The sequence below is a fragment of the Cottoperca gobio genome, chromosome 10 (genome assembly GCF_900634415.1).
Source record: "Cottoperca gobio chromosome 10, fCotGob3.1, whole genome shotgun sequence".
In the NCBI taxonomy this organism is placed as follows: domain Eukaryota; kingdom Metazoa; phylum Chordata; class Actinopteri; order Perciformes; family Bovichtidae; genus Cottoperca; species Cottoperca gobio.
The window spans coordinates 19,088,224-19,114,922 of record NC_041364.1 but is presented as its reverse complement, the minus strand read 5'-3'; the positions used below and the strand labels follow the sequence as shown (position 1 = coordinate 19,114,922).

The 26,699-nt window shown below is 40.9% G+C and overlaps 1 protein-coding gene across 1 annotated transcript in view; it reads right to left on the bottom strand.

Annotated features, from left to right (window-relative positions):
* Nucleotides 1–26,699, bottom strand: part of tenm1 (teneurin transmembrane protein 1) — a 180,377-nt gene that overhangs the window by 44,070 nt on the left and 109,608 nt on the right. Inside the window, exons 15-22 of the mRNA XM_029440996.1 lie at nucleotides 25,471–25,705; nucleotides 24,255–24,374; nucleotides 23,898–24,159; nucleotides 21,590–21,875; nucleotides 14,484–14,627; nucleotides 13,828–14,080; nucleotides 13,059–13,079; nucleotides 8,235–8,467 (exon numbers count right to left, since the gene is read on the bottom strand). Of these exons, the coding sequence (XP_029296856.1) occupies nucleotides 8,235–8,467; nucleotides 13,059–13,079; nucleotides 13,828–14,080; nucleotides 14,484–14,627; nucleotides 21,590–21,875; nucleotides 23,898–24,159; nucleotides 24,255–24,374; nucleotides 25,471–25,705 (1,554 nt within the window). The remainder of the gene's footprint in view (nucleotides 1–8,234; nucleotides 8,468–13,058; nucleotides 13,080–13,827; nucleotides 14,081–14,483; nucleotides 14,628–21,589; nucleotides 21,876–23,897; nucleotides 24,160–24,254; nucleotides 24,375–25,470; nucleotides 25,706–26,699) is intronic.

Sequence of the window (26,699 nt, the reverse complement as noted above, 5' to 3'; positions counted from 1 at the left end):
ATGGGGACACTTGTGCGCTACATTTGTTTACTCTGCTCGATATCGACTGGCTGTCTGCCTTCAACGTCAGACTGCATTGCGCGCACATGCTGAGTGTGACCGACAGAAGAGGCCATGTAGGACTGTGGGTGTAGCCTGAGTGACAGGCCCGTGACTTAATCTCCCGTGCGACCTGGGGACTTAGAGGTGGCCAGGTGTGTGGGTGTGATTGGTGAGGGCAGCAAACAGAGTACTTCTTCCTCCTGACTGAACATGCTGTCTGTGCAGAGGTATCCCACACAAGCCCAATCTATTCCAATTAAGACCTTCCCAGCCTACAATATACGATATCAGCTCTGTAATGAGCTGATGCTGGGTGGTGGAAACACAGAAGCAGAACAATCCGTAAAACATACATTTAAGATTTGTTTTCTTCCATTGTTCACCTTGTGTGAAGGTTTAGGACGCAGGATTGATTGCACCCATGGTGAGTTCACTGACACATAGCAATCAAAGCACTTTAAACTTCATTTTTTTAATGTTTTCATTCAGTCTAAGTGGTGGAAAGGTAGTTAAATTATGATTAATGATAATGATTATTAACTCATACTATAACTCATTACCCAATCTATGGACACCATCATGACGGTGATGAATGTTAGATAATATTGTTCCCTCCTCCTCGACATTGTTCTCAATTCTTCCCCTTGTGCCTTTTCTCTCATTCATATTCACAGCCATCATTGCCAGGCTTCTACCGTATATATTCTGTATATCACAATACAAACCAATAGGAAATATATGTTTATGATTAAATAAAAGTATAAACCTACACAATTATTACAAATGTTTCGGAAGCATTGAGAGTAGTCTGGTGATCCATTTAGTAAGTCTGATCTAAATGTATTGTTCTCCTGTGTTTGACTTAAGAACTCTTGAAAGTTTTTTCTTTCATTTTCTTTTCAAGCGGCTGAAAAAAAGTCTTGCCAGAATCATTTTCCTCAAGTTCCTTTTTTTTAATATGTGAAAACTGGGGACTTGTCAGGATCATTTGTCTTCGTGTGTGTTGTTGTAATACTCATCCGAGCCACAAGAGGCTGACGTGCACAACTGCCCCATGTTCTAAATATAACTAAAGTATTCATGTTATTCAAGTTAGACATGACAGTTATGTGACATAACTTGCTGACACACCTTTTTTTCTCACTTGAGAAAGCAGAAGCTTAAGCTAAGAATGTGAGAAGTATGAGAAGAAGTAAGTATGTATGTGAAGAAGTGTAGCTGGCTATATTACCAAAAATTGATCATTGCACCAAAATAATAATAATAATAATAATAATAATAATAATAATAATAATAATATATATATATATATATATATATATATATATCACATTGTGCAAATATATTATAATCATCAATTAAAGTAACGTATATAAATGCAAAGTTGCAGTAGTAGTATTAGTGTAGTTTAGTTAGTTTATCTGGTACGATCGTTAGCATTAAAAAACTGGATAAATACAACTGAAGAAAATATACAATATGAATAGTTATCTATAAAAAGTACAGCTCAATTAAATATAATTCATGTCTCGACATTAAAGCCATGTTCCAAACTGTTGCACTTTGGGTTTACACACAAGGTGTCTACATTTCACTACTTCAGACCAGTGCAATGCCCCAGCTTTCGATGCCTTATTGATGACAGAAGTCAGAAGAGACCAGTAAGATGTGTTCCAGCTAATAGTCAGGGAAGAAGAAAGGAAATAAAAAAGTAGTAGTGCAGTGAAGACACATTACTGGAATCCACTCTTGTCAGCAATAACTGAGGGTATAATGATTAACCAATTTAAATCGACACTCCAGGCTTAATGTCTCAAATATGTGTGCATTAATTCAAATAGCTTGAACTGGGCTTAAGCTACGACAGAATCAAAGCTGAATCTTCAGATTTCTCTGCATTAGAAAAGCTTAATACGACAGGCGTATTTTTGGTTGAAGTTTAGCGCCTATAAGTGCCATTTTCTCCTGTAAGTCAAGGTAAGCCATGCTTACCCTATTAGTCAGGCTATTATTGTCATCTTAATAAAAAGATCAAATAATTTCCCTTGTCATATACAACGGAAATTATTCCTGCATTTTTATTACACACTTCTTACTGAGAATTTCCTCAAATTACATCAACAAACGTCATCCCTCGGGTTTGCAATAATGCAATTCTTGGTCATTTTGTGTGGTGAAGAAGTGTATCGAGCTGCTGCGGCACAGACATTTATGGCAGTTAAAGCCAGGTGAAGTTTGCAGAACTGTGTGGGTGTGCACAGACTGCTTGACTGACATCCCCCTGACAGTCCTGCTGCCTGTTTTGCATCACGTTAGGACAAATTATACCCTTCATTGTTAACGGTATATGCAGGTCAAGTAATTCCCAGCGCAAGTCCATCCACCTTCAACCTGATGCCACGTTCACATCATATGGGATGGATGGTTGTAATATGTCCCCATTGTGTGTGTGTGTGTGTGTGTGTGTGTGTGTGTGTGTGTGTGTGTGTGTGTGTGTGTGTGTGTGTGTGTGTGTTTCTGAGTTTTGATTATCTCGGCAACTCTCGGACTGATATACTTGACGATTGTGTTGCTGTGTGCAGTGCCCTGTGTGAAGTTATGTGGATCAGCGGTTCTGTAGAAAACTGCAACAACCCGGTCTGCCTTTCCGGATTTCGGTTAGGGCATGCGCTACAGACACTTTGGTTAGCGCAGGCGCGCATCAAAATACACACAACGGCACCGCAATATCCGCTAATGGCCACTAGGAGACATCTCTGTAGGTTTTTTTTCACAAAATAGCGCGAGGATGTGTGTGTTTGTGCGTGCGCATGTGTCTGTAGACCACGTTAGAAGTCTATTCGTACCACTACGGTACAAGTGCCCGGAGGGCCAGTGCAGCACCGTGCAGCGGCAAGAGACCATCAGGGGTAAAGTGAGAAATATGCACAAATCTATATCACATTGTAATTTATTCCCATGTTCCCGACTCTTCTGGCAGAAGCCGCTCCTCTATCTCTCCGCTCGCCAGCTGTCTCAGCAAGACTCCGTTACAAGAAACAAGGAAATAACAATGCCGCTCTAATTACCGACCAAATGTTCCGATAACATTCCATTCATCATCTCTTTCTCAATGTGTGCAAGCATCTCCTGTAATTCGGCAAACACATAATCCGCCAGAGCACGTGATAAAGTGTTATCTTTTATTCTATCCAGGTAGTCACCCCACTTCTTTTCTGAAACGAACAGAAGGGAAAAGTCACGTTCTTTTCACTGACACCACTTCGGCAAGACAAAGCGCTTTCTACAGTTACTGTTGTGTCTCTGATTTGACCAACTTTTCCCTCATCAACTTCTCACAGAACTTTATCTGAATGTATTATCATTTTCATTTGAAAGACTCTTGCAGTCTCCCGTGATGCAGTACCACTCTGTGCCTGAACGGTTACTGATGCATTGGCGGGGGCGCTGTTTTACTGACAGAATTGTTAATAACAGAATGTGGCTTGTGTTTCTTGACTTAATCCAACAGGTTAGTTGGTTTAGAAATCCAGGAAATGTGTTTTAAACTACACACTCCCGCCAATATGAATCTTTTCAAGTTTGCTCCTCTATTTTAAAACGTAAGCAGGGGCCTCATGGTGAGCACCGTAGATCTTTCTTATCCTTTGTTTTGAGGATAATAGTTCAGGAAAATGTCCGCCCCGGGCACATAGCTTTCTGAAGATGTGGTCCCCTGAACAATATAGTTGAAAAGCCCCGGTCTATGGTGTTGGCCGGTCTTAACTTCGACTTTCTTCTAAATTGATCATCAAACCTGGGGCATACAGATTTAATGGGGCTTTGATTTTATTGAGACCATACAATTTTCACGGGAGCTTTTGCACTCATGATGCATAGACTCACTTGAAACCCAAAAAGCAGCGGCACGAGCACATCCCCAACGGGCACTGCACTAGTTCATTGAATTTTAATTACAGGCACGAAATGAGGTGCCCATGTTTGTTCGGTTTTCAGGCACTTCTGTATTATTATTATTATTAGAATTATTATTATAAGTGCCAAGTCGGATATATCGGAGCTTTCAGAAAGAAAAAAAAGTCCAATTTTAATTTCGAAGAGGTGTGATGGCCAGGTGGAGAAATGTTCATTAGCGAGTCTGTTTAAGCATGAGTTCTTCATTATTGAAAAATGCTGATTCGCAGGAGTATGTGGAAGGCCATCTTTTCCAGGCAAGGAGCATCTTCAGCAGGGAACCTTTTTGTGCAGAAAGTGACGAGGTCGCAGCGAGCTTCCAGCAGAAACAGCTTTTCTCGCGGTTCAATTACCTCAGTTTCATGAGCAGTTGTATTGACCAAGGGGCAGATTCTCTGACCTTCAATCGAGAAATATGTGACATTTCTGACAAGGACTGGGTTTCCAATGCACAGAGAGACTTGTTTTCCCAAGCTGAAGTCCTCAAAGTGGCTTTGGAAATGTTCAATCAGCTTCTCCAGGAGCTCAGCAGTGGTTCTGAAAGTGATTTCTTTTCCTTTGGTTTGTTTGAAAAACTTTGAAAAGTGAAGCATGCGCTATTGTTTCTCAAGTTTAAACACCTCCAGCTTCCACTGAAAAGCATGCACCTCAGACATGAGGTCACTGTGTTGTTTCTATCCTGAAGCTTGACATTAAAGTCATAGATTTAGGGTGTTATATCCGTCAGAAATGCAACAGCTTCCATTTTCCTTTAATTTTCCAGGAGACAAATTTTGCATTTATTTTTGCTCAGACTGAAAGGTTTGAAGCTCTGTGCGAATAGCCCGAAAAGGCTCTGCTGAGCCGTCGGACATTGTTGTGTTGGAGAAAATCATCAAAAGTCGCAGCGACCTCTGTCAGGTCTGTGTCTCATCACAGAGTTGTCGTGACTTCTGAGTACATTTCACCCCTGAGGAACACACAGGAACCGGGTGGATTATGCAGTGATATATCAGACCGGGGTGGTGCCTTTCTAAGCGTTACACCAATTCCTTCTCTCTCTGTCGTAAAGGTGCTCCCTATATGCTGATTCATCCATGGCAAGTGAGATGAATTGTACCTTTTTTATGCCATCACAAAGTTGCTGAAGCAAATCTTCAGCAAGAATCTCTTGTTCGTCTTGACGCAGAGAAACCTGAGAGGGGTATCTGATTTATTTTTCTCCTTCATTTCATCCTTTTTTCCTTCCTCCGAGCACGGCCTGTATCACGTTCTCTCGTACACTATTTTATTAGTTCAGGGCTTCTTGCGTTTGCCTCGGACTCACGCTACTCTCAGTGAAGCCTCCATTGTCCGCTGTTGCTTTGTCATTGATTTTACAATTATTCTGCTACGGGCTCGATATGAAGACTTCAACTGGTTTAGTGTTGTGGTTCTTACTTCTGTGTTCTGGGGATAGTATTGTTCAAAATTGACACGGTGATGTCATATTTTATGTTACCACACTTATCTATGGCCACTGCTTCATTGCAAATATAGTTCACTGGTCAAGCCAAAAAAAGTCTTTCAACGCACGATTTTCACTGTCAACCTTTCTTTTTTTGTATCAGCTAGATTAAGCATGCCATTTTACCTTTTCAACTGGAGCCTCTACATCTGTTCTGACAACAACCCTGCCACCCGTGGCCACTAGCAGGCGGCTGAATGTTGACAGTTGAGGTGATGTGATTCGTCACTTGAAAGCGATCTGGATCAGTTTCCTGTGAAATGTTCTTACTGGTGCTTGAATAAATGGTATTTTGTGTCTGGTGAGAATGACGTGTTATAGCAAGAATAGCACAGGTGCAAATAATAACATTAACGATGGCTTCATTCCATTGTGTCCCAGTCAGCCGTGCGAGTGAGCCAACATACACAATACCAAAGTCTTGAAACTGGAACACCTGAATGTGCCGCTGCCATGATTACTAGTTTACACCTGTGTTTTCTCCTGTTGTGACTTGGCTTAATGTTTGCTGTTGAAAAGCTTGAGCAGTATTTTGGCACACGAGGCAGTCCATTTCCTTTTGTATACAGACATTTTGTAACATTTATTAGTACTATTTTTAAGGTAAATCACAGGAATAAAGTCATTACCTTCAACCAATAATGATAATCACTACAATTGGACGACTGAAGAGTGGGAGCATTAGTGTTGCCTGGTTTAATCAATTCATATTTTAAATAAAGCCGATGGCGGAGCACAACCAGCATGAATCCATCAATCTGTCCTCGCTGGTGTCAACAGTGCAGGCTGCTGCTGGTGGGGAAGTGTGGGGTACTTTTGTGGCAGAACACAGTAGGGCCTTTAAACCAATTACGCATAATTTTAATGCCAGAACATATTTGAATACATGAGGGCTCACTGTGAAAGTGCTATTTCACAAATATATGAGAATCAAAGCTTTAAATGATTTTTTAAAGTCAAAACATAACTCAGGATAATCAGTCATATCAGTCATAACATTGATACTTGTGCAGGGATTACGCTTCAGAAAAGTGATGTCATATATAAACATATTTGTATTTTAAAAAGGGAAAGTAAGTCAGCACTTTAATCTAGAGAATAAATCTAATCACAATGGAGTTGTACTGCAATTATCCTTTGTCTGACAAAATAGAACATTAGTTCACTCTGCCTGTTATCCAATAATTAATAATTTAAACATAATTAAAAATGTGGGGAGTCAGTGCAGAATGAAGAATATTCCGAACAAGGGCAAGAATTCACAGGTTTCTGACTTTATAAAACAACAACCACCCTGTAGCGGCTGCAACTGCCAGCAGCACCATCAACCGATCATTTTGAAGGAGAGGTTTTCAGCTCTTTACATTAGGATGCAACAAACAGGCACTTTTGTAGGCCACTAGATTGAGTGCATGCAATCAAGTTAAATTAAGTTTTGTGTTATTGTAAAGCGCTGACAACGTTCCTGTCAGTGTCCTGTAGCCGACCATCCCCCTGGCAAATAAGTGAGCTGCTGCATCACACCAGCCTAAGTAGATGGGCCTGGATAATTGGACTGCGCCATTCTGCTACAGCCAGAGCGCCACACCTTTCTAAGAAGAAGAATGTCTTCTCTCTCCTGCAATTTACTATCGACTGGCCAGCGTAGAATATATAATGCTGCAGTTAGGAGATAGAAGCAGTGCACATGCGCATACTTTGCTAGTTCTGTTGGCTTCTTTCAGGTTCTCTTCATTTTACACTTCATTTTATTCCGGTTTTTTTGTGTGTATTTTTTTCATCAATGGAGAAAAATGAAAAATAGGGAAAAAATGTCTTAAAGATTGGGCCGAGGGTTCACCAAAACCTTGGTCCATTGCTGCCTCCAAACCACCAAGGCTCCGAATCAAGTGATTTTAAGGATAGAAAAACGCACTATCCCTGAGCTGTCTTTAAAGCTCATGAACAAACTAGGGATTATATTTGATTGCACGATAAAACAAAGCAGCAGAAACACAACAACAAAAGAAAAGAAACACATTGTACGGGAGAGATTTAAAAGGCTTCTAGAATGAATCACCTCCATAAGCAAAAATGAAATCCCTTTTTCCACCTGCTCTCCCAGTTTTATGCTCCCCGGTCCTTTACACACAGGACAGACAGGAAGGGCATGACGCGGGAGGAATTCATAGACGCAGATATATTATCTAGAATTATACATGTTGTAACACAGCATTGTGCACAACTTGGACTGATCGATGGGCTAATGAAACCAATAAAAAATGTGATCACTATGACGCACAACAACCCCCCTCCCAACAGATTTCCATTGTTTCCAACTACTATACTTCCAAGAGGAAGATATATCCGGGATTATCATAGTGGCTTATTTATAAGATTGTGATAGCAGTTTCTGTGTGTCCCATGATGATGATCTGAACATATTGCACTCTGCCAAGTATGAAATGATTAGATGTGATGAAATACCTGCAGACTAACTGAATTTATTCTGATGAAATCAGGAAAATAATAAATTATTCAAAATGTCAGCGTGATGAGCTGCTTTCAGAAAACTAGTCAAAGATGGGTCCTCCAGCTAGGTGTACCAAAGATTACTGAATAAAGATCTGTGAGTATTGATCACACATTCGCCATATATTAGCCTGGAGGGACGATAAATGTAATTCATGCTCACAGCGACAGTGTGTAGTATCTGTGAGCCGACTGAGAAAGTGACTTTGTTACAGTAGATGCGGTGTCTATGGCCTCCTACCTCGAGGGTTATTGAGTGCAGCTTCGGCGGCCTTCCTGCCCTCTCCACAGTGGTTCTGTTCAAAAGGTAGACACTGCTCCCCTGTCCCGGCCACCACCTCCAGGTTGCGAGATGGATCTTTTGGCTGCCCGAGGTTCCTCACCCGGTACACTCTGCGGCTGCTGGTGTCCGACACGTAAAGAACCTCCCCCATGGGGTCCATGGCCAGGTAGTACTTGTGAGCGGGGCTGGTGCTAGTGAGAGAAAGTGTACAATAAGAGAGAATAAAGTTAAAAAGCAAAGATTGTGATCTATTTCCAATGACATTCAGTATTCTAAAGAACATTTAGGGGTTTAATTACTTTTTAATTACTCAAAGTGACACAGAAATACAAATATCACCCAGCATTCACCATGGCTAGACAACCGTCGATTGAAGTAAAGGCATTTTGAGGCAATCAAGTCGTCCCAGTGAAATGCATTCATACGAGAGACTCTGGGAATAAACTTGTTCCTGTGCTGGAAGACGAATATCTTCCATTTTATATAGCACAGATGCCCACAGCAGTCATCTCATTTTCAGGATTTGGTATTTGCAAGTTTGTTAAGAAAAACATTTAATAGGGTTATGAAGTAACCAATGATTATGATGTTCCTTGGAAGTCACTGCTAACTAATAATCCCACACAGTGAAGCCAATTTGAGCTAATCTCAACACAGCTTCAAAACACTACAATCATACTACATGAACATATCCCCCAGAACTAGGGACTCAGGATATGGATTGTTTTCAGCTGATACCGATACTTACCTACTGAAATGTAGTTAACAAAGATAGATGGCTTAATATCTCATAGCTCTGACTCAAATGTTCATTCATTTCTTTTCCAGTAAAGCACTGAAAACAACTTGCATTAATACACGAGGAGGAGAAAGCCTGTTGCAGAGGAACACGGTGCCACAGGAACCAGAGACACGATAAGACTCTCACTAATGTTCTCGGCCTTTTCTTCATTACTCTTATACCTAGATTCTTCAGAATAGACGGCACACTGCAGAAACCTTATGACAGTTCTTCAAGGCTGCTAGAATATGTAACATTAGATACTGTAGTGAGACTGGATGTCAGAGCGTCTAAGTTCAGGGTTGAGTGTGTGCTCCTGTATAATGCTCCCCTATAGACAGCAACAATTACTGACAATAATACCGTGGAAATGTTTTTGAGTGAGCCAAGGTTTTTAAGTGCTTGTCACATGTTCGTCGGTATAAATGAGCCCGCACGTCAGCCAGAGATAAGGACACTTGTGTATAAGTGTATGTGCAGACGGGATAATAGCTAAATTCATGCTTTCATAAATCCTATCAAAAGCTGTATTCTCATACAATATTTCTGCGACATGACCTGAGAGTTTAGTGAGAATGGTTTGTGCTTATAAGTCGTGCGTTGTTTCCGTGATTGATATTCATGTGTACTATGTTGTATGTGATAGTTGTAAAATGTCATCTTAAATGCTTTATTTTATTTCTTACTACTATGGGACACAAACAAATAATAAGCTATATAAACTGAGAGCAACAGGGAACCAGGAGAGACAATAACAGGGAGAGGGGATAACATGGAACAAAAGGTCCAGACTGAAATGAAACCCAGAGCATTCGTTTAGCCAAATGAGCCATGTGGGCACATGATTGTCTATTGTTCTAGCTGCTATTGTTACCTTATGAAAGGTAGTGGACAAAAGATTGGAAGTTTTTTTTTAGCGTAAGGCTCAACAATACAGTATGTTGTGTAGAGGAGAGACCTTAGTATATAATTACGTTCCTTTCATACTGTTGTAATAAAACGTCTTTTGTCCTGTGTGTAGGCCTCAGGCTTTAGAAAGCACGCGATGAAAAACTGACTTCATTTACCCTTATATTGACAGTGAGCTGTGTGCTGTACTGTGTAGGAGGAGTGCCAACACTATGGGCTTGTAGCCATGCAGAAAACACTTGGCTTCTGTGCATATAGTCTGCAGATAGTTACAGAACAAAACAATTAATATCGTCAGGTTATTGTAGTTTATACTTGAGAGTTATGGCGTCCTTGTAAATAAGGAGCTTTCTCTCAATGGCCTTCCCCGTTTAAATAAAGGTTTTAATAATAATGAAAAAGATTGAGACGGAAAAACAGTGAGCGCCAATAAATATGAGAAGAAATCAGAATTTTGCACTTGTAACTAACCGAGATCCAAGCAATTACTTAGTAGTGTGAAATCCGGTGTTGGCGAGGTTCAAGGCTTCCTGCCAACTAATCCAAAGACACCGTGGAGAAGCACTTTTCTCCCTCATATTTTTCAATAAAACAAAAAGGGAAATTGCAATGTCAAGAAAAATATTTCTAATGTCGTTCTTCTGCGAAGTCTTACTCAATTAAAACATTAAAAAGATTTTTGCAGATATGCCAATTTTTGAAGTAATTTTGGCCAACTGCCGATAAACGCACCTCAAGTCTCTCCGGTAGTGGACTTAACAACGGCCGACTAGGCAGATGCAGAAAATGCAACGCTTTTCAAAACGTACACGTGTGTGCAAAATGAGAAAACTACTTAGACATAGGTTACTTGTTAAAGATGCCATATCTATTTAATTAATGTCATATTGTGTTAATTCCTGGCCGTGATCATCGCGCATCAGTTGTATGATGTAAGACTGTGATGCCCTCACTAACCCCAACTCTCTTAAGAGAAAACTCCCTCCTGATATTAGCCTGAACCATCTCCCATCCTAGAGAAAAGGAAACGCTGCCACATAGGCACGGGTGCTGTCAGTCATCTAATCCATTAAGTGCATAAGTGTTTACAGAGCTCTGCACTGAACTGCACATACATAATTTAAACGTGATCCTAAGAGAGTTATTCACAGAGTTTCAAAGTGTGCCACGCAGAATATCATATGCGTTGGGCCTCTTCAAGCTACCACAAGCATCACATGGTGCATATAACTGATTAAAAACATTCATCCAGTTGAAGAGCAATGAACAACAACAACCACCGCACACAAATAAAAAACCTTCCTTGGTTTCCACCCACACAAAACAACAAAACAATGATCAGGGTTGATATTTTTCCTGACTGTCTCTGAATCGACCGTCAGGGCTCTCAGATAATACTGTCGAGGACTTCCTCCCCTATTTGCTTTACTCCTTGCTCAAACTCTTAAAGAGGAAGAATAGACACCAGTTTTACAGTGAGTACATCCCATATTGTCTCCCCTCGGAGAACACCTTGTTTTGAAGCCCCGTTGGCTGATAGGCACTTTGCTGGGAAGAATGTGGAGTGAAAGCTTTGAAAGCTGAATATTGATGAATAATTAATGCGTTTGACTTTAGAGAACAATAGTATAGAATAAAAGAGAAACACTAACATGCTGCTAACAGTAAAAAGCTGCTGCGGAAAAAAAAAGAGGAGGAAAGCAGGAACTAAAGGAGAAACCTCCAGGGTGAGAAAAGGGTATCTCAAGTGCCTTCAGGAGAATCCACCTCCTAGTCTCACAGCTTCCTAACGTAACCTATTCTGACGTACCCACAGCTATTCAGAATACTTTCATCGACATCAGCCGTCATGTTCTAGGTGTGTGATCCAGGAGAAAACTAAGAAAATGCAAATATAGCGAAAGAACAAAGCTGGTTCCACAATGTGAGTGAATCTGGGGTTGAGCACCGTAACCCGCGTTGAGCCGGGGGGGTTACAAACCTCAACCGACAAATCCGACTCAATGTGCCTTTAAGTTAACTACTGTATTTTCAACTGTTGTACTTCTAGCTTTTTCAGCAATGTTTCCATTACTTTAAGCTAACAATTCCAACTGTTTATCTATTACATTTAACTTTTCTGTTTTAACTACTTCTCACATGCTGACTAGTCTTCATGCACTGTTAGTATCATGCAGTGTTCGGGTTAGTTGTCTCTGGCTGGCCATATTTGTTCAAGCTCGATTCCTATTTCATCTACTTAGTTAAGCTACTCTTCACTCTTTGCACTTACCCCCCCTGGCAACTGCTGAAGTACCCCGTGAGGTACAAGTTCCACGGCTTGGGAATCACTGGGTCAGGCTATACAGAACGCATTATCACGGTTTGTTCATCCAAGGCACATTTGCATTTTCACAATTGCAGACATATTGTACACACCCACCCATACAGCCAGGTTATCCTTTTTGCATGGTTGGAAACTAGAGATATGGTATCTTGAAAAAACTTCCCTCGGATAAATCCTGTCTCTCTCACAAACAGCCACAAGCATGCACACACAATCGGCTCGATATAACCTCTGATAGTGGCGCACACGCAGAAAAAATCCACAAAAATTCACACACACACACACAAAACCTATAACATCTGTCTAATCTCCTGTCGACATGGTGTATTGCGCTCACACCACCATCAAGGCTCGGGGCCAGGGACGATGTCGAGGCCATACGAGGCCTCAGGCTTTTCGCCCGGCTCAGGAAGTCAGTGAACGCTGCATCCTCCAACCAGACTCCCGGTAATCCTCTGAAACATGAAATCCTTGACATTTTGGCCGATTTACAATTTACAAATGTAATATCGTCTAGTGCAATTTAAATAGGGATTTGATAGATCCGACTGCAACATGCAGATTTTGGGTGTGGTGTGTTTGTGGGAAGAGGGGAAGTCAGGTCAACACAATTATGCAATATGCAGCAGACAACCCAAGATAAAGTGCTGTGAGGCATTTTGCGACATGTCTTTGCTGTCTTTGTTCTTCACACATGATGTGTGTGTATGATGTGTGTGTGTGTTGTGTTAGAATATAAAAGGAGGTGCTAATAGCTTATTCTCACCTGTGTCTGGTGTCCCGGTTCCTGATAGCAAGACATAACGGAGCGTTTAAAAAAGAGAAAAAAGAGAAGGTAAAAACAACAATCATTTATGATGCTAGCGAGAGTCTCTCAGAATTTCATAGGCTACAATGAGTCAATTGTCTCCCCATAAAGTGAGATTAGGGTTGATTTAGACAGCTGTATTGTTTCACATTAAATATTAACATAAACAGGAAGCTTTTGGCATTTCCTCCCAGAGGACGGGAAAGTATCAAATACAGACTCTGAAACCTCCGTCTGAACCAGAAATATTAGTCAGAGATACAATAATAACAGAGAATGAGAGAGTAAAGTTACATAAGGAGAACACTTTACAGGACAAATGACTGTGCAATCCCATCGAGATTCTACGCTTGAGAAAATACAGAAATAGAGAATGTAGTGCCTGCAGCGCAGTAGTAGATATCATCGTCATAATCCACAGGAAAAAAAAATCTTTGTTTCACAGCAAACACTCTCAGCTTCTCCCAAATCCTTAAGAGGTAGATTAGAGTCTGTGATGTCTGAACCTCACACGCTCTGCTTTTGCATGAAGACAAACTTCAGAATGTATTCTGTTGAGATCAAACAGATCACAAACGCAGATGCCAACTAGAGCTAATGTCATACTAACCCATATCAGCCCAGCTAATTCTGTTCTAATTGGGACTCAAAATCCCACTGTGAGAGATCCCTATCAGGATCCGTCTCCTCTCACCACATGCATACCCAACGAGTTCATGACTCTCACTTGAGTTCCAGTATGGTTCTGGTGTATCCATCAGGATGGACCCTGCGGATGAAGTTGAAGTCCCCCACGTAGAGCGAACCGTCAGGACCGCTGGCCAGTGCTACAGGAGCAAACAGCATCATGTCCCGAGCGGCGCCGCTGCAGCTTGGACTGCAAGGGACGCTCCGGTAAAACCCATTCCCCATCACAGTGCTGATGACAGGAGGCTGCTGGGAGAGGAAGACGTTCTCCCCGTTTCCCTTGTGAAGGATTCCTGGGGAGGGAGGAATGCAATAAATATCTTCAATGCTCTGAAAACACATTTTCCTCAATCTGCTTTTTATTAGAGGTGATGATATCCTGCAGGAATACTTTTTGCCAAACTTTGAACAGTTTTGGCTATTTAACATAATGATAATCCTTTGTTGTGATCCTGTCCTTAGTTTTTAGTGGGCACGAGTTGTGTAGAAACAGAATTACCACCTCGAGGTTGAATGCCAGTCAAGTTGCAGTTCAAATGGTCATAATTAGCATATAAATTCTTCAGTTATGGCCAAAAGCAAGTGACATTGACCTGAAGCAGAACTTCACTGTTTTCCGAAGAAAATAACCAAAATTAAATTTGATTCAGTTTGTGCATTTGAAAATAAGGACAGATGTGTATCATTGGTTCTCACCGCTGCGTATGTTGAGGGCGTGGTGTTTGTCCAGAGACCACCCTCCCAGGTTTGAGGGGACCAGTTCAAATCCCTGCATCAGAGCGGTCCTCCTCTCCCATTGGATAACGCCCGGACACGACTCATACTCGTAGCCGACAGATACTGAAATGCAAACACGCATAAGAGGGCTTGATGTTATTCACAGTAGTAACTACGTGCTGTGGACCTGCTGTGTCTAACACCGCAGTATGTTCAGCCAAACGATTTTATGTGGTGGGATTTGTACAGAACTTGACAGCCAGACTTAAGGCATTCCCCATTTCTCTCAAAACTATACTGTATTGAGTGTTGAGACAGATGAAAGGCCTGTGGCGAGACCTCATCAGTGTGTGTGTTTGAGAGAGATCAGTGAGAAGTGGAGGCGTAATCAGGAGGAGCCAGTCTTCATGAAGGAGCACTAGAATTAGCTGCTTGGCCTCTTAGTTGTAATGATACGCTGTGCAGCTTTCCACTACAACTAACAACCGGCAGCAGCTTTTTTTTGGCTCGGCAGCATTAAACATGTTTCGACAGTAATTGACCCACTTCAGGCTTGGAATACGTTTAAAGGCAACAGGTGACAAAGCCGTGGGAGCGAATGAAAACATGTAAACACACAAACATACTACCCAACATGTCCTGTGATTGTGTGAAACACACAATCACACACACACACATACACATACGGGACGAAACACGTGCACATAGTCATTTGTGATTTTCAGAGCTACTTTCTATTTTTACTGCACCACTACATTCATTTGAGAGCTTTAATTATTTTGCGGATAAATATTTTACAACCAAAACACATGATTAGCTCATTAGATGCTTCATGCCTCAACCAGCCATAAATATTTAACTCACAATACTTCTCTACTTTGCTTTAGTAAAATGGTTATGCTATTTCTATACTGTGGTATTACTATTGTTTGAATCTGCATTAATTGATTTTTGGCCACTTACACATCCAACATATCGAGGAAACATTTATTTCGTGTCATGTTTGGAGCCAAGGTCCAATGCTCACTCTTCTTTTGGTTGCCAAATATCCGGCTCTTTAGCAGCTAAATGCTCGTTCACACGCTACTTGATCATTTTGTTTCTCATCACAGCTTTTACACTGAAAACTGCTGAATCTGGAGAAAACTTTGCTGACCAAAATAATGAGCTGAAAGACACTCAAATGTTATTCTCCGTGCCCCTTTTTGTAATAACACTTGTAGTAACACGTTGGGCATTATTTTGAATAAAGATATTAGATTAGTGCTGCTTTAAGTGAAAGCATGTATTCATAACACATGCAGAGTTTTAGATGGCTGCTGAGCGAGGCTTTCATTTAAAGTGACTTTCACTGTAAGAGTTGACTTAAAAGTAAAAAGTCATCACATCTTTCCTGAGGCAGTTTCTTCTCTCGCTGCATTTTCTCCGCTCTCTATCAGGCGATGTAGAGAGATGCTCATTTATTTGAGATACATTATATCCGTCTCTTAAATATTTTGCACACCTTTGTTTTCAAGGTAATGTATAAATAAAAACACTCTTTTAACGCACTGTATAATTAAAGCGGTGGGAGTTCAATGCGGTGACAATTTAAAATGATACAACATCTCTTAAATGAAGATAATGATATACGCTACAGTGAGGGCAGCTGTACACGTCTGACAAACATGGTGGGAGAGGCGTTGTCGCTGTCAATCACTGCTGGCAATGATCTCTCTTAACTTTGCTTCATTGTAAATCGACATGCTTGTGAATTGATGGGCACCCAAGGGAAACTGGGGAGTAAAGGCGGCGTAAAGACCAGTAGAGATGGTGGAATACGTAAGTAGGGGCGCTCACACTATGTACAAACTCAGGAGATTCACTTTAAGAGAAACTCTCGGCAGGCACACGGGGCCAACTTAAATCTCCACCTCAATGGTAAAATTGATAAAGTGATTGGGGAGGGAAAATAATGGGTAATTTGGGACACTGAGACACAAGAGAAAAATAATAGTGTTGAACAAAAGTTCTTAGTCCAGGAACTACCGCTTAAGTTTACTCAAAAGGTTCATCTGTTTCAATGTTGTGCGTCTTAAGCTCTGATAGGCTTGTGATCTTGAGTTTTTTGAAGGACAGAAACAAAAGCGAGAGGCACTGAGTGTAAATCTGCAGTATGTTGATGTAAAATGCACGTGTCTTAAAATGTAACATATTGTGTCATTTATGACCCCTTAAAAGTCACATTGCACCCCCCTTGAAAAACCGGTTCCATAACCTGGAAACCAATCCATCCTTATGAAAATGCATCAAAAGTTGCCATAAATACATTGCCGTCAGCAGGGACATTGTCCTTGTTTTTAGAAGAGAAAAAAACTACAATGAAACTGATTTCATTTGAGGAACAAGGCTTTTCCAGGACAAAACGGGCGAAGCAATCTCAAAGGGAAAGTGTCAGTGTTTTGAGAACTGCTTCACAACCAATATTACTGTAGCTATATTACAGGAAATGACACACTCTCTCACAAACAACAAGCAGGCACACTTTAGTACCTAAAAAGCACACTCAATATCTCACAGGTGAAAGCTTTCATTCCCCTCTGCTGAAGCCCTCAGGCAATGTGTTCACCCCAGCAAACAGAGCATGATCTCCTGTGTGAACACAAGGAGAGTGTGTGTGGACGCACACGCGTGTTGGCGGATGTGTGTGTCTCTGGATGTCTGTGTCGTTGTGGGAGGAGGGCTTGAAGGGGCTGCAGCCTCTAATATACGGTAAAGGATATGGTACATTTGAAGGATAAACTGCTTTTCTACTAAAGGATACGGATGTGACTGTGTGCTTTCACCTCAGCTAAAAGTTTAGAGGAGCTGCTCAACATTAACTGGCCGTAGCAAAATAACAGCGCAGAGAAAACCATAAAATAGCATATTTCTTCACCTAAAATAGGTTCTATGGGAAACAGGGACACAGCTTCCTGTAGTGCGAGTGAGGCTGCCTCTGCACATTAGGGCTGCACAATATACTTTGATCACTTTCTTCGGTGAACATGTTTTGGTGAACCAGCTTACGAGGCAGAATAGTGATTAATGAGTGCTTCTAAGCCGCTAAGTCATATAAAAGACAGCAAGTGGCCTGGACTGAAGGCCATTCCTTTACTTTTGTAACTTTCTTTACAGCCATCTGAAGGCAGAAGTTATCTGTTCCATCTGCAGTCTCTAACTGGAGTCAGTGATGTTGCACAGACCAGCTGCTTTTGTAAAACAGGCATTAGACTGTTGCAAAATAACCACAGAAACCGCTGTGCTTTTGTGCACATCAAACTTCTTGTTTTGATTAATTATTCTGCAGTTTCTTGCAAATCAACAGGCGTGCTGGAGTAGAACAAATTCATACAGTTCCATGAAAAGCTGTTTAACACTTAAAACTTATTTTTCCACTAATAACTCCCTCAGGAAGGGTATCTTTCTTCCAGTCTTCATCCAATGTCTCCATTCAAAACAGTGTAACCGGAGTAAAAACAGAGTTGTTTTTAATTATAATACAGGCAGACATGTGGCTGTGATGAGCCACATGATAGAGATTGTTTTATAGCTGTGTTCACAGGAATGAAAGTTTGTTGTATTTGTGAATCATAACCAGGATCACATTTATGTGGCAATAATTTAACTTTAAATTATAAAAATAAAAACAAATATGCAAAAAACATATTCAATTCTACTTTCATTTAGTTTGTGGCACTACTGTGGTATTTAAATTGTATTTGATGACAAAATAAAACTATTACGCACAGAAAACCTGGTGACCATCAGATCAACGTGATCACAAAAGTAAATCCATGCCTCTTATATATATAATATATAAGATATAGATATATATATATATATATATATATATAATAGAATATAGATAATATATATATATATAGATAATAAGATATATATATAATAGATATATATATTAGATATTATATATAATATACATATATATAATATAATCTATATATGTATATATATATAATATATATATATATATAATATATATATATATATTTATATTACTATTTATATTATATATATATATATTATATTAATATCATATATATCTATATCTATCTATATATTATCTATATGTTATATGATATATCTTATATTATTCCTATTATATTATTATCTTATATATATTCCTTCTAATATATCTCTATTAAATAAATATCTATATATATCTATATTATCTATGAGCTGTTGGGTTCATATTTGAAAGTCTGCACGTCCCAGACAACACAAAGGAACACTCTCCACAGGATTCCCAAACTGAAAGCAGTAAATATTATTGCCCATGACATCACAGCCTCTTAATGCACCCACTGATAATGTATTCTTTCTGATCCCTCCTCGTGCCCAAGTGTGCCACAGGTGTGCCTAAGAAGCCTGGCCACATATTATTACCAAAAGTGCGTTAGGCATGCTCTCAATGGGCAGGGCACACTCGATCTGGGCACTGCTGGGTTCATGAAAAATAAATCCTCGGTTTCCTCTTGTTCGCACAGAACAACAATAAACCCACCATCAAAAGAAATATCTTATATTTATCCTGCCGTAATATTATTTCCTTGCTTAAGAGAATGCACATCTGTCAGTCGAGGCTTCTAAACATTAATGTGTAAGCTGTTGCACAAATCACGTATCCTGCATATGCCAGGAACTATACAGAAGGAAGGATCAGGGGGAAACATGGGCTGAGAAGAGAGAACAAGGGAGGGCAAGGGAAGACGGGACAGAAGCAACAGGGGAGATCAGAGAGAATGGAGGAAATAACAAGCAGGGAAGAGAAGAAAAGAGAGTTCAGAAGAGGACAAAAACACAGGAAACGCTGTGAGGGTAGAGGAAGATAGGCGGCGAGGGAAGGGGGTAAGAAGGGCAGGGAGGGAGGAAGGGAGGGAGGAAGGGAGGGAGGAGGGAGGGGGGGTTCAGCAAAGCAGGGCAAATAAAAAATAAAAAAACAGTTTCATAAGAGTTGAGAAAAGGTAAAAGATCAGGAGAGAGCTCAAGCAGATGAAATGCAGCTCTAACAGATAAGGAGAGGAGGGGTTGGATCAGGAGGAGAGAGAAAGCCGAGGGATGGAGAGATGCAATCTTTGTACGAGACCATACACTCGAGTGGACAAAGCTTCTGGTATGCCTGCGATATCTCAGTGCTTATAGAAATCTCTCTCTCTCTCTCTCTCTCTCTCTCTCTCTCTCTCTCTCTCTCTCTCTCTCCCTCTCTCTCTCTCTCAACTCCACTGTTTGTCTACAACCCTCCACAAGAGAAAGTGGTGAACACAGGGAGCGGAAACATTATCTCTCAAATAACCTATAGAAAGTTCCAAAGTTTAAGCCTTGATGGCCTCTTTAGAAGCTGTGTTTTGCCATAATGAACAGTTATATATACAGTATATCTTTGTGTGCACTGGTGACAGAGGACATTGGGGAGACAGAGGCAATGGGCCACGCTCATAAAATCTTTCCATCCACAAATTTGTATTCTGCAAATGCACACTCTTTCTATATAGAGCCAATTCTGTCAAAACTGTCAAGAAGGCTTTTTCCCTGCCACTGCAGATGATATCTTTACTGTACAGTATATTTATCGAGCAGTCCACCTTTTCATTCTCTCTCCTCAACAAAGAGCTCCAGTCTTCTCTGCTGTCTGAAGGTCTTGGAAAGGTGGTACAGCCGAACCAATTGCCAATGCATTTATTACATGTTCTACATTTCCTGATGAATGATATTTGAACTGTAGTGGACCCTTCCTTGCACTCTGGTAACTCTGCAGTGGCCACACTAGACCTAGACATTGCAATAACTACTTATTATATCTCATTTCCCAACATGAGACTGCCCATTTACAATGAGTTAATTACCTACTGAATGTTCAATCATTTAAAGGACGACTTCCGTCGGCTTCTGTGGCAGCCGCAGCACTAATGATTCAATTTCTGCTCGGGTGTTGTTGGATTTCAGATTTAGACACAGTTGATCAAACATTTTATTTCAAAAAGGGATGAAAAGTGATGTTCCCTCTTTTCTATTTATTTACTCAGTCAGCACCTGATCTGAAGGGAAAGCATTTTACTGTATAATAATGTGTCTGGAAAGACTATTCCAATGAGACCAGGCTGTGTAAATTCATTCTTACTTGGACACTTCAGCCTTGTTTTAGGGAAGAGTTCAATATTTTGGGATGTATGCCCATTTGGTTTTTTTCTTGTTGATTAGGGGTGACCTCGAATTTACAGTCAAATCTGATTGGTCAAGTCAAATCATGTTTAGTTTTTTTTCTCATTGATTGCTGCTGTTTGTTGTGTGCAGGGCCGCCGCTGTTTACAGTACTGAAACAGACAGACAGACAGGCAGACAGAAAGAAAGACAGACAGGGTTTCTTAGCCTGCTTGCGTTTCGTGGTTGTAAATAGAACTTTTGTCCCTCATTCTCTCCCCGCCCCCCCATCCACTGACACCGACAGGGAGCAGTCAATGAGAGTGAGAGAGATGCGAGCCACAAACAGCTGTTTCTACGCGCCGCCCCGTGCTGACAGCGAATCTCTCATAAATTCAAAATATATTTAGTGCTCTGACAGTGCTACGTTCTTACGTTAGCGCTCTGATTAATAAATGTATTCTTAAGGAGATTGCACATGACAGCACATGAGTTATTTTCAAATGTTACTAACAGTATTATTAATAGGAAGATATTCAACCAAAAATAGAGAGAGAATAGAGAAACCAAGCAATTATCTATAAAATTAGAGATTCAGCACCCACATAAAGATCGCAAACAGGGGGAAACAGCTGGCCTGTCTCTCTTCAAAGTTTGCAAATATGCCCATTTACGCCTCTAAAGATCACTAATAACCAATTAACAAGTTATGTCTTGTTTGTTTGATCTGTACACAAACAGAAGTATGAACACGAGAGATGACAGAACGTGTGGATGGATGACAACGTTGAGTTTAATACACATGGTCAGTGTCTTAAAACCTGACACCACCAAGACGCCCCAGATGTTTTCCTATTCTTCTCTTATTCAAGATAAAAAAGGCCTTTTGTATTTTATTTTCTACCTACCAGTGGCATGAGTGAGGCCCCAGACCTCCTGGCCATAAACATCAGTCTTGTTCCAGACGAGCCTGTGGACCAGGCCAGGCCCCGCGGGGTACCAGCGCTGGAACAACCTTCCCTGGACCGACGCACGGACATGCACCTTGGACAGACCGCCCAGTGGGGAGATGGGGGACAACAGGAAGGGAGGTGTGAGGAGGATTCTCAGCAGAGAGAGGTAGCCTGCAGCACGGGTGCTCAAATAGTCCAGCTTCAAAAAGGCTCCAGGGATTGAAACTTCTTCCTGCACTGCCTAGGGAGAACAAGATAGGGAGCAGAGTGACAAACGCAGGTGGAAAGAGAAGAAACGAGAGAATAATATAAGAAAGAAGAGGCTATTACTTTGTACATGTATAATGAGCTAACGTAATGAGGGCTTTTGGCAGGTACAAGAAGAAATAGCTCACACGGTGAGGTGCAGAGAGTACAACAAATATGTGTTACAATAATAGCCATAAAATCATGAAGAACAGTTTCATGGAGGACATAACATTTATTTCTTAAAGTATCATTTTTTATGGAAGTGTCTGTACCGTTAAGAAAATGCTCATATATCCTACATCCTTACATCCTAGCAGATAAAAAGCCAAGCAAATATCTCTGATACACAATAAATCAGCTGCTGCAGCAAACATTCATTCAACCGCTACAATATTTCTCTTGGCTTAATCAGATACTGTTTTAATCAGTTATTACCTTAAATCAAATTACCTGCAAGACGGGGCTATCTCAGACACATTTCCATCTAAAGTCTAAAGGCTTTGATTCAATTTCCTAACACAGGTGAACACGGGGGGTGCTACTAAGCTCACCTAGAATACCAAGTACTGTTCTTTCAATTTACTTGCCGCCTGTTTGTCCTGTCTGAGGTGTTATTTGTCAGGAGGATAAAATGTTCCTTCATTTTGACAATCTGTTCATCTCATCTGATTTCAGAAAATATGCTTGCACAGATGATGTGTTGTGGATATGAATGGTAACATTTAGATGCAAAAACATCCCTTCCCTCGGCCACAAAAGGGTTGTGTGACCATAGCAGATATTGAATATAACTATATATTTCTGCAGTTTATCAGGTGCCCAGGTAACAAGGAAACAATTCTCTGTGTATCCAGAAATGTAGAAATGTAATGTGGAACTGAAATGAGGTCAGAGTGAGGTTTTGGTTACTGAAAAAAAAAAAAGAAGAAAATCTTTGGAGTCACGTCGGAGGGTAAATGTATAATCACCAGTCTGACCTCCACACCTGACTTTCAGCCACCTCATTTGCTTTTGTGGTGGGGAAGTATATAGATGAAGTACAAATTTGCATTTTGCTCATTCCTTATTTGCATGATGCAAATCGAGCTAAATTTGCAAAATCCTGTGAGACCAGGTTGGTTTGTTGCTCAGCTGTAACAAATTGAGTTCTTACTGCTCGTCTTCTGTCGACATGAGGCAATGCATTGTTACATTTCATATCGATGTTCTGATTGTACAGGCCTGTCGTAATCATTACATTATGGCCCAATCGCGATCATTTCAGCTGAACGTAATCATTTTGCATAATCGTTGGATTCCAGAAAATCTAAAACCAATTCTACAAATGTGGCAACAAATAGAAAGTACATAAGGTGCGTTTCCATCAGCTGGGTATGTAAAGTGTTTACCTGAGCACTAGGTTCCAATGTCAGGGGAAAAAGCATGGAAAAGAGTTTCTATCAGACTGCTGTGGGGCAGGTTGTTCTCCTTCAGCTCATATGAGATAGTTTTACTGCTTCTGAAGCAAGATGATGGCAGAGAAGAGCTGATAATGGGTCTCTTTATTTATAGCGGTGAGTCTTCCCTTTGGCTGCAGCAATGTGTTTGACAGCTCCGCAGAAAGTTACGCTGGAGTTGTCTCTTCCATCCAGCTTTTCTAATTAGATAATTCACATAAAAAGGTTTGTATGGAAGAGGGTATAAGAGAAGTGTGGCTGGATGGATGAGCTCAGAGCTGACAGGTGTTGGCGATCGGAGCAGAGAAGAAATGAAAAGTAAAGTTGTCGAGTGGTAGTAAATGTACAGTATAGTTTCAGTTTGTCGATGAATAAACGCTGCAACACCTCAAGACCCAAGTACATTTCCAGAGCTGTGTCCACGGTCTGGAAGCTGTAGAGTCGCTAACCATGCATATTAACTTTTTAAAATAAAGTCAAGCCTCCTTCTAGAACTGTCTTGAACTACTTTTTTGTTACATAAGAGTTTTAGAAATATTCTTTCCACTAGCTATGATTGTAGTTATGTAGTTTTGTACCTGTAGCTCTGGTACTGCTGGCCCCTTCTCTGCACATGCTCCTGTGTATCTGGGAAGCGGGTAGGGCAGGACCAGCGGGTAGGGACTCAAAACACTCCTGATGTCACATTTAGGAGGTTGAGCTTCCTCCCTGGACATGGTCACCTGATTCAGAACCAGGAAGTTGTTATTTGGCGTCCAGATGGTGCGGGTCTGTGGCAGGAAGGGTGGGCGCTGGAACATCAGAGTCATAGACATCGCGCCCAAGGTCACCAGGTCAAAACTAAAGTGAAATGACAGGAAGACAGAATAAGATTGGAGAACTAGGGGAATGAAAAAGAGTGGATTTTGCTGATGTTGTAACGTGGATTTCTCTACCTTCCATCCTGCCTGCTGATAGTGTAACCATACTCTGGGTGCTGTGGGAAGGTGATGTTGACTCCAACCAGAGGAGAGCCGTCCTGCAACGCGACTCTGCCTCGAATCACAGCTACCCGACTGGAGAAACAATGGAAGCAGAGAGGGAGAGAGAGATACACAAAGAAAGGGAGAGGAGACTGGTTTACAATGGAGAACATAATGATTGTTTGTAGAGAGGCATATTGTGCCAAACGACCTTGTGCATGAAGAAAAAGCAACAGCATTCATTCTGCTCAGTACAATTCCCTCCTTTAGCACGGAGAAATCTGCCAGAGATTGCCAGGATACAACGATCGTAAATATAGCTTCACTCACAGTAAAACCTTTCAACACCCTGTCATATAAAAAACAAAACGTCCACATCATGTTTATATTACAGTGACATTATATTTCCTGCAGCAGAAGATGCGTGCGAACATTGTGTTGTTCTTTAAATAGACTATTTTGAAATATTCATCTTGATTTTGCAGGTATGGTGTGAAATACACTGCTTAAATCTAGAATAATCGCTAAACCGTTCAAATGAAGACAGACTATGCAAACACACACACACACACACACACGCATTGATGGATCTGTTACTCCAGAAGAGGGATAAATGAAGGATGGTGAGGTTTCTCCGTTGCCCTGTTTGTTACCCCTGTCCTGAAAGATGGCATCGATTTCCCCTCTGAAAAACCTGCCACATAATTAATGTATTTGTTTATTCGACAAGTGAGCCAGTTGGGGAAAAAAATGCACTTCGCCATTTTTCACAGAGGCATCCCTGGTTGTTTCTCCAACCAAACTTTCTAGGTCATCATCTTGCCGGTGAGATGCCACTGAAAAATGAGTGGAGACACCGTCATGACTTGATAACTGAATGACACATGAATATGTAACAAACAAATACTCTAATGCAGTTGCACTGCTGTGTGACTGCTAATCTCCATGGGAACAACGATCACTAAGATGTGTGCACAGGCGTATAAACACGGGAAAAGCCTCATTTACATGCAAACACACACGCTCTCGTTACATAAATAATGGGAAAATGGACAATTCAATGGATTAATACAGATGTATTTACTGCATTATATAGTGCTCATCTCTTCCCATACTATATAGGAAGGCAACTCAAGGACGCGGACAAAACAAATACATCCAGGCAAACAAAGAGTGCACAAGCGCATACCTGGTATCAAAGGGCACGTCTCCAGGGAGAGTGTGTGTGGCCGCTTTGCCAAGGAGGAAGCGTATGCGGCGGTAGAAGCTGTGAGTGTGTGTGCCAGTGGGCAAGGGGGGTGCGGTGGGGGTCAGCGGGCTCTGCTGCAACAGGGCCAAGGGGTCGGCCGAGCCGTGACACAGAGGGTCGGAGCCGCAACTCAGCTGCTCGCAACAGTCTGGGTCCACACAGTCCATGAGGCCATCTGAAATGGACAGGAATTTAAAAAATGCATAAAATAAAACACTTAAAAAAACACTCACACAAACAGTGTTATGTGAGGAGTTGGTTGCTGAGGAGGTACTTCAATTTGCACAGTCAATATAGGCGAGACATTAACATCTTTATTGTGCGTACTTTATAAAGGCTTTAATAGATTTAAGTGACTAAAGTGCTGAGAACACATTTCTATTCTAAAGGCCAAGGTACTGTATATATCTGCAGTGGCAAGACATGGAAAACCATAAAACCATAGACCTGCCATGAAATAACTAGAAACTAATCTACAACAATGAACTGTGCATGACCAAGCATTATCACGAGTGTCAATCAAATGTGATTCATTAGAGCGCCATCAGTGTACAATTATAGACTCTTTTGTTATAAATCAGACCTGCATTATTGGAATGTGATCTATAAAATCCTGAGTAAACAATGAGCCCCAGAAACAAACCGAGGCAGCAGGTAATAGGAGCCACGATGGCATTTGTGTTTCCTATTTCAAGTCTGTTTCTGAAAAGGCAGGAAGCAGTGTTGACATTTAAATGCATCTGACCGCAGAGCAGAGAGCGAAAGGCCAACAATATTCTATTATAACCTCCTCCTACAAAGGTAGCCTACTACAATGGTTGACTTCCATAAGAGTCACTACTCCAACTTGAAAGCACACTATTAATTGAAATTCTGGTATCATTGTGTGTCTTTACACATGTTTGTTGCTTATTATGCATGCATTGTTGTTTACCATTATGCACAATGAAGCGGATAATAAAATGTAAATTTTGAACATATGCATTACATATAAATATGTATGATTTCAGTGCCTAGTGTGTGGAGAAAGAAAAGTATGTTTTTTTTCCTCCAAGAGGAAGAACAATACATGCGCTCCTCTCTCCCATCCAGGCGGAATAATTGAAACTCTGTTTTCAAAGTTCCTCTTTATTCTCTGATTACTTGAGATAGCATCTTTCCATCTCTGT